The following is a 12,555-nucleotide window of genomic DNA, read 5'->3' as shown; positions in this document are numbered from 1 at the left end:
GAGAATCTGGTGGTGCGAGATGGCAAGTCGAAGCTGAAGAAGAGAGTGGTGGTGGTGGTGGTGTTGGTGGTGCACGTTAGGGACCGAGAGACAATTATTGTCCGAGTGGGTTCGGTGCAGTCTGCTGCGTATCTTAGCTGGGAACGTCTAGCCGTTGATAAACGACCGGAAGGAAGCCAGAGGCGTTTCCACGAAAGCAACGCATAGACCGGAAGGCCCAAAGGGACGGGATGTGGTTGCTGAGTAAGCACTAGATTCCCTTCTCCTCTCTCTATACCTTTTCTATCCAACTTCCGCTTGGTTCCACCATTACACGATCCCCCTCTCTTACTCCATCCCCCCTCCCCCTCGTACTAGAGATCTTTCCCTTTTCCAGCTTGAAAAACACGTACCAGAAATCGATTATCGCAAGAGTACGAGAGGAGTCGCGTGTGGATTGTTGGACGCTTCGAATCTAGATTTTTGTATATGTATATATATATATATATATATGTATATAAAACGGCAAGCGGCGATTGGCTGTTGGGCCCTCAAGCTCCTACGAACTATAAAGCTTTCTAAATCCGTACGTCGTACGAAAATAGACTTCCGGTTCCCGTCTCGCGCGAGTTCTCGTCGCGTCTGCCAGTCTCTTTGCCAAAAACAAAATTTCTCTCCCTCCGCGACAAATTCCCTCCTTACTTTCCCCATTCCCGACGCGTTATACCTGTCTAGCCGAATTTTCTTCATTCTTACTCTGACTCATCTTGTTATTGTCGCATAAATCCCCCCCTCCTTCCTGCTCCCTCTCCAATTACATTTTCCACAGCAATTCAACCCGAACCATCAACGATCGTTAGCGGAGCAATTATTTTTCTGTCCCGTTGCGAAATTTGCTTTGTGCATAAATTCAGGTTTAACTCCCGTTGGAAGTTTTTCGATTAAAGCTATGCAGAGCGGTGAGTTTAACGAGATAGTCTCCGTGTCCTCTCTCTCTCTCTCTCTCTCTCCTTCGCTCCTCATCTTTTCAAACAGGCAAATAAACAGTGACAAGCAGCAGAAACACAACGGGTGCTTGGCTCTCGTTCCGTTGGTTTGTTTGATCCCGAAGAACTCGTGTTTACTCACACCCACGAATTTCCCACTTTTGGCTGCTGCTGCTCCCCTCAAGAAATCTTGAATAAAATCGAGCGCAGCTCCGTAGTACGTCCTAGGAATCTCCTCTGGATTATGCAATGTACGTATACGCTGCTGCAAGTGAATACTCGGATCTTGGCTTCTGTAGCCTGAACGCACAGCGAGAAAGGTTCGACCTTCGAGCTGCGAACGCAACAAGGTCGAGGCCCTCCGTTCTTGCAGCCAAATCAAGCTGCGCGTTTGCTTAACGAGGACACTTTTAATGACACAACGAATCTTCTTAATTTGCCCTCGCTCTAAAACTAGAAACGATCTTGTATATATATAGAAGGTGGTCATGGAAATTTAGAAAATAAAATTGAAAAAATATATATATATATATATAGAATTATTGATTGGATGGTAAGGGGATAATTGATGAAACTGCGTGAGATTAATGGCGAATCGGTCGCCGATATTCGAACTATTTTAACGAGACTGGCGCAAGGTGGGGGAGGTGGGTAGAGAAGAGGCGTGGGTGAAGCGAGAGTACGCTAAGATTGGATGGCTTATAGAGATAAAAGCTTTTCCAACGTGCAAGCATGCAAGCGCACCTTTCTCGGTCCACCCACGTGTACCGCGTGCTTATATACCGAGAAATAAATTTACTCCCGACCAAACTGTCCCACGCGAATCTCTAAAATTCTCCGCGCGTTCGAAGAAAAAATCATAGGCTTTCGAGGCACCGTCTCTCTCGTTCGATGGTAATTGGGGAAATTTTTGGAGGTTTGTTAAAGTGTTTTTTTTATCTCTGTTGCTTTTTTAGGGAGAGGGAGAGAGAGAGAGAGAGAGTACGGTGATTGGGAGTTGAAACGAGTCTCTCGGAGGACCGAAGCAAAGCAAAGAAGAGAGTGGGTTGATCAGTGGACAATGACCGGTCGGAAATGTCTGCGTGCCTGCTTGCCTGATTTTCTGCTTTGCTGCTTTCTTCCCAGTGTCCCGAAACCCACGCTTATTGCCTCCTTAGGGACTTCATTCTCCCATCAAAATCTTCAACCATCGAACTTCAATTTATTCGTCTCTTCGTGATCCTTAAAAGCCAAGTTTTTTTCTGACAAAATATAGTTGATATATAAATTTCGGACGTGGATCTTTGGAGAATAATTCCGTTGAAAATACAACGCGTTTTCTCGTGCAGGTAGAGAGAAGCGGGGGGGGGGGGGGTTTGGAAGAAACGCCGCGAGACGTTAAAAATTTAATCTTTTGTCCCGCGAATTGCAACAGCGTCCAGCTGAACGCGTGGGACGGCATTCTCGTTTGAAAAACAACTCGTTTAATAAACGCGGTCCATTTAAGTGGCGGTGAGAAAAAAGGCGCGAAAGAAGGGAATAAAAAAGTTGGACGCGTGGGCGTCACTTTAGTGGACATTTATTCGCTAATAGGCACACGCGGCCAAGCAAGTTGGCGCAAATTTTACTCGGGCTCAAATTGCTGGCCAACATTTAAACGACGAATTTCTTCGAGCGAATGAGGATGTTTTTGTCACAATCCTCTACAATTTCTCACAATCGTCGTGGCAATTATTTTGGACTCTCCTCATTGTCGATTCAAATGTACGATTGAGTCAATCGTATAGAACTTGAAGGATGATTCAATTGATCTGGGAAAATTGTGAGTTTCCTTAGTGAAAATCACCTTCTTTTCTTCACAATGGAAATTGTATTTTCTTAATTAAAATTTAAGGACTAAAATAATAATAGTAGCATCCCTGTGAAATTCATTCTGATTCAAATTGTTAATTACACGCTTTAAATGATAAATTTCTTGAGTCAATTTAAAGTTTTTAGTCAGAATCATCATGGTAATGATTTCAAAGTTCCATTTGTCAAATTAAAAAAATACAGAATTGTTCTCTAATGATCAAACATAGGATTCGATTAGATTGTCTATGGCACTTTATAGTATCAAATTAATTGATATATTAAGTCACTAATTTTCCATTGTTCTCGTTCAATAACATTCATTGTTCGTTATGAGTTTCATTTTCGCTTAACTGTAAACACAATCGCATCAGTGAATGTTAAATTAAACAAAATATAAAATATTAAAGTGCTACAGTGAAGTGACATGAAGTTAGCTACTATACTCCACCGTTAGAGAAAAGTCCTGTACAGTTGAATCAATCGTATGGAATTTAAAGGATAAATCAATAGATGTAGGAAAATGGCGAGTTTCCCTTATGAAAACGTACATCCTTTCCTCAAAAAGGAAGCGCTGTGTTTCCTTCCATGAAATTTATTGGCTGAAATACGAAGTTTCTGTGCGCATTTTACGATATAAGTCTAGAATGTTTTCTTGGTAGTGGCGAGTTTTTCCTGGCAGGCGTCGGGCTCAGGTACGACTTCCGGCCACGTTCCGTATGCATAGGCGGCTCGTATACCCACGCGAGGAGACACGCCGACAAAAAAATTTCAGATTTCCATCCCACAACACGTCAAATTACCGTAATTGATCATCCAGCATTCCAGACCGAATATTATATCTCTCTTATATATTATATAAACTTGGAGCGATAAATTTTCAAAAATTATTTGAAAAAATTCTCGACGATAAATTGAAATAATTGCTGTCACGTTATAAATTGTGGTTACCAAACAATCGATCGTGCGTGAAAATATTCTTGGTTGAATCGTTAGTTGAGTGATTCACTTGCGGTAAGTTTATTCTCCAGCATCGAACGAGCGATTTGGCCAGCTACGAATGTCGTGGACTGGAATTTTCGAGGATCGTTTACGTTATTTGAGTGGGAAGTTTCAGAATTTCCCATACACAAATATTCTATGTAACAAATATGTGAAAGGCAAATATTTTGTCTTTCAAAGTACCTAAGAATTATGAAAGATTTCTCATAAATTGTTGTTTTCATGTTATTTTGCAGTTTGTCGACTTGGGAGTGGTGACCAGCATAGAATACAATCACAAATCGGTGGAATCGGCCAGGAAAGGTCAAGAGGTCTGCGTAAAAATTGAACCCATTCCTGGAGAGGCGCCGAAAATGTTTGGACGTCATTTTGACGAAAAAGACTTTATAATTAGCAAGGTAAATAAATTTCAATTAACCTTTTGATGCATATGTTTTTCTGTTAAAGGAAACTAGTTGAAATTTGTTACTCATGATTTTTTGATGGATGTTGATCATAAATCTGAAACCAGATTCATGATCAGCGACTCGTAAAACATCGTGAATAATGATTTTTTTTTTATACAAATCGTAAATTTTTCAAGTTTTATAATTTATTAAATTTGCACACAATATATAATTTTAACTAGTTCTCTATCTTCTTTCACTTATAAATATAATAACAGAATAAAGCGAAGAGCCCGACCTAAATGCTGTAACCTAACGTTATATAACAAAAGTGTGAAGAAATTGAGGTAGTAAGATTGATTAGCAGCATGCATCAAAGGGTTAAACAAAAGAATGGAATATAGTCACTCGACGGATGAATCACTCTAGAGTCTACAGATATCAAAGTTCCATTCCACAGCGAGACTCTGAAGAAAAGATCGTGGTCTGCTCGAATTCCAATTGGCAAAATTCGATCCCGTCTGAAGAAGAATTTCTCAAGGATCTTTGCAGTAGAAATCCAATTAGGCAAGTCTCGAGTCGCGTCTGAATTCCATCTGAGAAACATCGAAAATTTATTTCTACTTGAATTATATCTGCTGGAAGACAAAGGCGAGAGTTTTGTAGAAATTTAAGTGTCTACCTGTGGATTATCCTGAATCACCGCATTGCTGTCGAGTCGCATTACACTGAATCACGTCCGCGTTGCAATCCAATAGCGGCCAGCTAACTCCACCTAAGAATTACCTGGAAAAACGTAGTCGGATGGAATTCAGCATTTGTCGTTTTTCCGTAATTTTGTCAAATTGAGCGAGGGGAAGTTAGAAGAAGGAGGGATAAGGAAACATGTTGCATGTATATGTATATATTTAGGATGATAAGCTTAAAGACCATGAAGAGTGTAGGAGAAAAATTGGTTGGAATTGGTCGGTGGTCGATTTTATATCTGCAGTCGATACTCGTGCCATGGGCGGAAGAGGTTCAAAGAGGGGGTTCCGCGAAGACCGGAAGTTGACGGCGGCCAATCGCCACCGGATGTGCATCTTCCTTTTTCGATCAAGGCCTCGCATACCAAATCGACTGCTTCTCGCCCAGCGAGCCGAGCCTCTTCTTTTCGCTCTTTGTCAATTTTATCCATCCTAATTAATGCACTTTTTCACTGTTCTCTTCAAATTCCCCACATACCATAAACAGATATATCTATTTAACTCCGCAATCTCTCTCTCTCTCTCTCTCTCTCTCTCTCTCTCAGTCTTTCTCTTTCCAACTACAAAGTCATCCCTTTTTCCGGACTCCAAAAAAGAAAATCAATCAATTTCCAAAATTCTCCCACATGATTCTTCAGCATCGAGTTATTCCCTCGTGTTACTTTCTGTACTGATTCATGGATTTACAGAGTGGCGCATGCGATTAATATGTAGGAATGCGAGGTTGCGAGCTCATGCAAAACGATCAACGTTCACGATGATCACTTCCCTGAGCGAGGATCGTTGAAGAATCGCACGTGTCGCGTAGCGGTGTAGCCCGAAGCAAACGATGTATCAATCGACGCCCGCCACTTGCATTCTTTTTTCCCCTTTTTTCTTTCTTATAGAACACGCTCGAACGGTAAATAAGCGTCGGTATAATTTCTTTGCCAAACGTGACTGCCGAATTATTTCCATTCTTTACCGCCTCCCTCTGAATCGACCGAAAGAAATTCCAAGCATCTTCCACTCGTTATTCTCGCGACGTATGGTAAATAAGCAATTTCAAAGTTCAAATGGCTTTTATTTAAAGAGACCGATGAATGACGCTTCTCTCTCGATATTCCATTGGTCTCTCTCTTTCTCTCTCTCTCTCTCTCTCTCTCGGTCTCATTGGTGGATATCTCCTTGATTTTGCCCTACAGAAAAGAGAGCCTCGTTTGGCGTCAGCAGCAGCAATTCCAGTAGCTGGAACGGAAGTCGTCGTTACCGTTTGCTTCGGCGAAGCTGTTCCGGAAGTAGCTCGTTCCCACGATGATTCGAGTGGCGCGCTGTTTTCGACCCCGAGGAGCTCTCCAGTTTCCACTTCCCTTCGATCTCTATTCTCCCCTCTTCCCCTCTCCTCCTCCTCCCCCATATCCCTTCCTTTTTCCTCACTTTAGTCTTCGCAGGGTGGTCCATTCTTCAAAACACGCGCCGACGTTTGTCGTCGGGCCACCGTGAAGTAACAATTGATAATTGCGAGAGGGGAGGTAACGTCTCTGACCAATCCCAAACACTTTGGGAGAATCTTCATATATATATATATATATAAGTGAATGAGAGTGATGAGACAGCAGGGATAAAGTCATTTGATTCATGGGAAATATAATGATCGGTGCGTCGAGTTTATCCTGTCGTATGAGTTAATCCATTTGAATTATGAACAAGGAGGGATGGTGTAAAGGTGTCATTAGTATTCCGAGTCTTGACACGCGCAATAATAAGCCTGGCCTGGAATTTACAAGTTGTCAGTAAAATATCGACAGAATCAACAGTCGCGTGGTACACAATGGTCTCGTTACGCCCGCATTTGTAAAGACCCGTCAATTCTACAATATCATTTATTTAAATAACGAGGGAGCTTGTTGAAAGTTCCAGGAAAACTCGAGAGTATAAATCACGTGAAATTCTCGACTTCCCAACTTCTTCTTCTTCTTCGGATGCCCCATATCCCTTTTCCTATACAGAGAATCTTGATGGAGATTTGTATAAAGGGAGACAAAGCTGCATCCAACGGATCTTATATACTTTATAATATTGTGTATATACATGTGTGTGTGGACCACGCGCGCGCGATCAAAGCTACTATATATAAAAACCTTATAAAACTAATTTCATCAGAATCATTATCGATAATTATCTATGGCCGGTCAGCCGGAAGATAAACTCGTAACTAGTTTATATTCGCCGATTAGAGCCGGTTCGAAGAAATCTAGAGGCCGAACAAAAGGAAACTGTCGAGAGCGGTTTCAGCCTGCACTCTCGAGTGCATTCAACTTTCTCATTGCGCGGGCCACGAATTATAGAAATGGCAGCTTGCTCAATCACGATAATCCCCTGGCGCACTAGGAAATCCTCCTCATCGCGACTCGGTCCAATTACAAATCCACCGTGTATAATATTCAGCTCCCACCTTGCGGATATTTTCATTAGTCGCTTGAAAAAGGCTCTGCTATATACAGAGTGCATATTTATCAACTTATTCAACGACTCCTTCTCGCGTTGCAACCATACGGCTTATTTCCCGTGTCAATTTTCACGAGTCATTGGATAATTGGGCGTAACGCTGAATTTCCTGGAGATTCCTGGAAAAAAATCGTTTGAAAGCAACGAAACAGAAATATATAGCAAACTTTCTTATAGCGAACGTGGCTAGACTCGGAAGTGCCGGATCGGATTTGGTGAGTGAGGCACACTCGAGCCTGTGTGTGTGTGTGTGTGTGCGTTGATACTATATATCGCGAGTAACGAAGAAGAAGAAGAAGCAGAGTAGAAGGCTATGGTGGATCGTAGAGAGGAGGGTGGGGGTTGTAAGTGGGTTGTAGAGCGGTAAAAATAATTCCGATCGAATCGGTTTTGACGAGGAGGGCGAGCTACGTCCATTCAGTAACGTAACACTCTACAACTGTTTCCGCCCCCACTCCAGGGGCCGGAAGTCCCGTTTCATTCATGGATCGGTCACAATGGTGGTTTTACGCGGCTATTGAGGACGCCACGCCTCCTACCTCGCTCTCCCTCCCCCTTTCCTCACCCCTTCCACAACACACAGGGGAGGGAGTTTTTCTCTCTTTTTTCCTCCTCGTTATTTGGCCCCTTCTTCCTCTTGCCAACTAACAGAGAAAGTGAAGCAGAGGGGATTATACCTATCTCTCTCTCTCTCTCTCTCTCTCTCTCTTTCTCTCTCACGCAAACTCTCTATCTCATTCGCTCGTTCTACACCCTGAAAATGGCCAAGAGAGAAAGCTCCATTGAATTTTCTCCCTCCCTCCCCCTTCCCCTCCCTCCCCTACTCCGTGCCCCCTTTACTCCGTGTCTCGTGACAGTTGGTGAACTCACTTCCTTCTCCTACCACGAATAAATTATTGCACGATCTTTCATAGTTTCACCAATCTCATTCATTCGTTCATTCATTATTGCAAGCTGGAAAACGCGATAACAATGAATGAACGCGTTTCGCAAAAGATATACTAATTGAGGTTGGATTGACATTGCTTTTTTGTTCGTTTGTCTCGTAGATCAGCAGACAGAGTATAGACGCCTGCAAGGAGTACTTCAGGGACGACTTGGTGAAAACGGATTGGCAGCTGATGGTGGAACTGAAGAAGCTCTTCCAGATCCTGTAAGAGAGCGGAAGTTCCGATTTTTCGCCAGAGCCCGTCTGCCTTCGTCCGTGCGAGCTGCGCCGACTCAATCCGAACACTCTCGATTACTTCCTGCCTCTGCAGAAAACGATCAACGACCAACGTACTTCTGCTCCTTTTCTTCCGGCCACACTACGCGTATCCCAAGACTTTTTTTTCAACGAGAATCCGAATTCGTCTCTCTTGCTGCGTCTTAAATATCCTTTATTCGTTTTTTTTTATTATTATTATTTTAGGGATCGACCGATACCGATATATTTATCGACTGTATCGGCAAATTATAAAATTATCGGTAATAATCGGTATCGGTCATTTTAACCGATATATGGCCGATATTTTTTCCTCCAAAAGTATGTACATAAAAATAAAAATATTACTTCGTATTTTATTAAAAATAAAATAACCATAGCTATAGAAACAAAAAATAATTTTTTAACTCATGGGGTTTATCATTTTTTTAGGCTAAAACATAAAATTGCATGAAAGTGATAACAGTTAATAAAACATTTTTCTTTAAAATTTAAAACAACTCAAACGATATATAAAATTAATGAGTAAAATCTAATCTGGGTAACTCTTATGATGTAGAAATAAAAATGACACCACACGGTCTGGCTTCATGTGATTACGTTTTCCATCATAGATATTGCCTGCTTCTGAAAAAACTTGTTCACTGTAAACATTTGATACAGGCGATGAAAGATATATTTTAATTACTTTATATAAAAGTGGAAAAATATCATGTTGACTTTTCCACCAGTGAAAATTATTATCTTTCCTTTCAATGAAAGGGAGTTCTTCATATCGCCTAATTTCTCTTTTAATTTTGGTCTTTAACCGTTTGGCTGTTGACGTATTTTTTCGGACATATGCCAAAACTGCGGCACTAATTGCGTGTGTATGGGAAAATATGTAAAACACTTTTCATACAATAAACTCACTTGTATTGCATTGCAACAATAAAAATTAAAAAATACCAATTGTTTACAGAAACTTCGCATTTACAAGAGCGCGATACCGCTCCTCAGCGGTCAAACGGTTAAAGAATCGTCATCGCCGGATTCTAGCAAAGATGCTATTGATTTAATAATTTGATTACAGCTGTCCCAAAGAAGAGAATCAGTTTTTAACCATTTTGGAGGAGTTGCAGAATCTGTTAATTTTTCTGGTGAATCTATTTCAGAGTCAGATTCGCACCGTGGAGGTTGGTTCAAAGCAATTTGTGTCTGTTCTGTGTTATCTTATATATTAGTGATCTCTTGAGTCATGTGCACAATGACATTCAACATTACCTCACTATCGACAAATTTATTTTTGAATCGCGGATCCAAAAATGTAACTATTAAACATTTTTTATTGTTGAATATCGTATATTCTCCGTAAATCTCTCATCAATATTCTCTAGTAAGTTTTTTTTCATAATCCCTATCCCAGAAAATATTTTACTGTCGGTTTGTAAGAATTTGCGTAGTGTACAAATGAACGGAATAATTTATGAACTGCAGTTGTCTCTTTGGCTTACAATTTTGGTAATTTCCTCAAAAGGTTTCAATAAATTTAATATATTATTAATTAATTCCCATTGTTGATAGGGTAGGTCAGACAAATCGGGATTATTGTTAATGTTATATGCTTCTCTACTCACTATTGGAACGTATGTCCGGTCTATCTGCAGCAGTTCTCTTTGTGAAAAATGAGCAAGTCCGACAAGTTTAGGCTTGCACAGCCATATAGTGGGAATTCTGTCTCCCTTCTATTCCTCCCGTTGCCTTCTTAGTAAACTCGAGAGAGTCATAGTGGGGGAACAAAGCTCCCATCACTTGGCATCTCTGATCTAGACCGGCTTCAAGATACGTTGTTTTCACTCATGGACAGAAATGACTGAATACATTCTTGTTCTAGAAATAAATATAGCTTACAATAATAAATACAAGGTGGAGCATTCTAATTAATTAATGTACTCAGTATTTTGGAAACAAAGTCTTCTATAAGACAATTGTTTCCAAAAAAAAAAACGTTTTTATACTTTGAAAAATACAGGATCGCACTTTTAATTTAATCGAACTTGAGGAATCACTCAAAGATATTAAGAAGGTCACATTTTTGGTTTTTTAAACGAAGCACTACATATTTTGTGTGTTCCTATTAGTTTATTTTGAGTGTTTTCCAAAAAAATATATTAATACATAATTTAACCAGGTGGAAAATAACATTTCAACTGCTATAATTTCGTGTAAAACGATTTAACGTATTAGGGGTTGGATATTAGTACCATATGATATATTCTCTGATTTTTGAAGAATATTAGATAAAAGGTTAACATATTATTTTCTTAAAGTAGATCATATCATTCTATACTAAACATAGCAATTTTTATTATGCGAAATTCTTTCCCAACGAATTATTTATCTTAAAATAAAATATGTGAGATTACTAAAATTTCAGAACACAAAGCATTAATTTTTATTTGCTTTTGTTCGATTTTTCAAGAGATACTAGAGTTTAGAATTGAACAAAAAAATGCAAACACAATTGGTCGTTCCATTTGAACATTTTAAGAGGCTTTCAGTAAAATTCAAGTTAGGTACTAATCAAAGAAAGTATCAGTATTGCGTAACCCATCTTTCATAAAGTAATGACTTTTATTTGAAAGATCCCTTACAAGGATATTCCGTTTCCAAAATATTGAATGCAGATTATAATGTTCCATGTTGTATGTATTTAAAATGATTTTTCATGTGTATCGGTAAGCCGATATAGATATCGGTATCGGCCATTGAAAATATTTTATCGGTCAATTATCGGTATAGGCAAAAATTTTCATATAGGTCGATCCACAAATTTATAATTGTTATTGTCATATCAGTATCCGTTTTTAAATAATTTTGCGAGGTTCGTAAAATTCCCTCCGGAGCGATTCGTTGTTGATCGACGGATGAGCTTAGGCAAAACGGAAGGCTGGGAGCTTTCGATGCCTCGAGGGAACTTTTTGAGACCTCCTTGCCACCGCCATATGGTGTACGAATGACGAGAATTTCGGGCAAAAATGGATAGTTCGAAGCACTCGTCACTTTCCAAGCAAAAAGGAATCCGGCTAGTTACATCTTTCAATTGGACACCTTCTTCCTGTTCCCAGATCCTTCTGGGAACAGAACTATTTCCACGATTTCCGCTCTTATCCTCTTCCAAACGAAACGATCTTTTCCAAATCTTTTAATGTTTCAAAAGTTTTTAAACCGTGCTCAAAACGATTCGATGCGGAGAGACAATTACGGAAGCACAATATAGATTAATCAGGGGAATTTTGGAAAGTGGTAAAATAGTAATATAAAACACGAATTGCGTAAGAGAAAGTGAGAGAGACAGAGTGAGAGAGTGAGAGAGAGAGAGAGAGAGAGAGAGAGAGAGAGAGAGAAAGAGAGAAAAGAGTGATATATGTATTACCTAAAAGGATGAGACACGAGAGTTTCGTGTGTTTTGTATATGTAATCTTCTTTGTATAAGATAATCGAAAGAATGAAATAAGAAAATAAAGATTACACATTTCGCAAGAAAAGAACACCTGGGTTTAACCTCTGCTCTTGGCTTCCTCCACTTTCTGACCTTCTTCCTGTTTTTGTTTTTCTTATATTGCGACGTCTAATCTCTCTCGTGATGGATTATCATAACTAGAGAGAGAGAGAGAGAGAAAGAGAGTAGAGGTTAATAGGTTACGTTTACCATCAGTTCAGCGGATCCAGTGGACTCTCAAAGTACAACGAAACGATAAAACCACCACCTGATATATATATTTATCAAGAAATTCTGGGTAAGTCTCAACTGTACCGGAAACTGATAAAGCATTCAGGAGAAGATTCTGCTCAACATTAATAACTCCATTATAGCCCAGCGAGAACCTCGTTAAACACCACTCGACGTATAACGAAATCTAATCGAGTCCATCAATTCGAATTAGCAACATGGA

At 39.9% G+C, this 12,555-nt stretch overlaps 1 protein-coding gene across 3 annotated transcripts in view; it reads left to right on the top strand.

Moving 5' to 3' along the window:
- Positions 1-12,138, top strand: part of eIF5B (eukaryotic translation initiation factor 5B) — a 29,328-nt gene extending 17,190 nt beyond the window's left edge. For all 3 annotated transcript variants that reach the window (XM_066726412.1, XM_066726411.1, XM_066726413.1), the window contains exons 15-16: positions 4,034-4,195; positions 8,466-12,138. In XM_066726412.1, the coding sequence (XP_066582509.1) occupies positions 4,034-4,195; positions 8,466-8,573 (270 nt within the window). In that variant the 3' untranslated portion in view covers positions 8,574-12,138. The remainder of the gene's footprint in view (positions 1-4,033; positions 4,196-8,465) is intronic.
- Positions 12,139-12,555: the final 417 nt, after the last annotated feature.

The sequence above is a fragment of the Prorops nasuta genome, unplaced genomic scaffold (assembly GCF_024137725.1).
Source record: "Prorops nasuta isolate Cenicafe-Biocafe unplaced genomic scaffold, Cenicafe_Pnas_1.2 PNAS00004, whole genome shotgun sequence".
NCBI classification, from domain to species: Eukaryota; Metazoa; Arthropoda; class Insecta; order Hymenoptera; family Bethylidae; genus Prorops; species Prorops nasuta.
The sequence above is the reverse complement of the archived record's forward strand: the minus strand, read 5'-3'. Positions and strand labels throughout refer to the sequence as shown.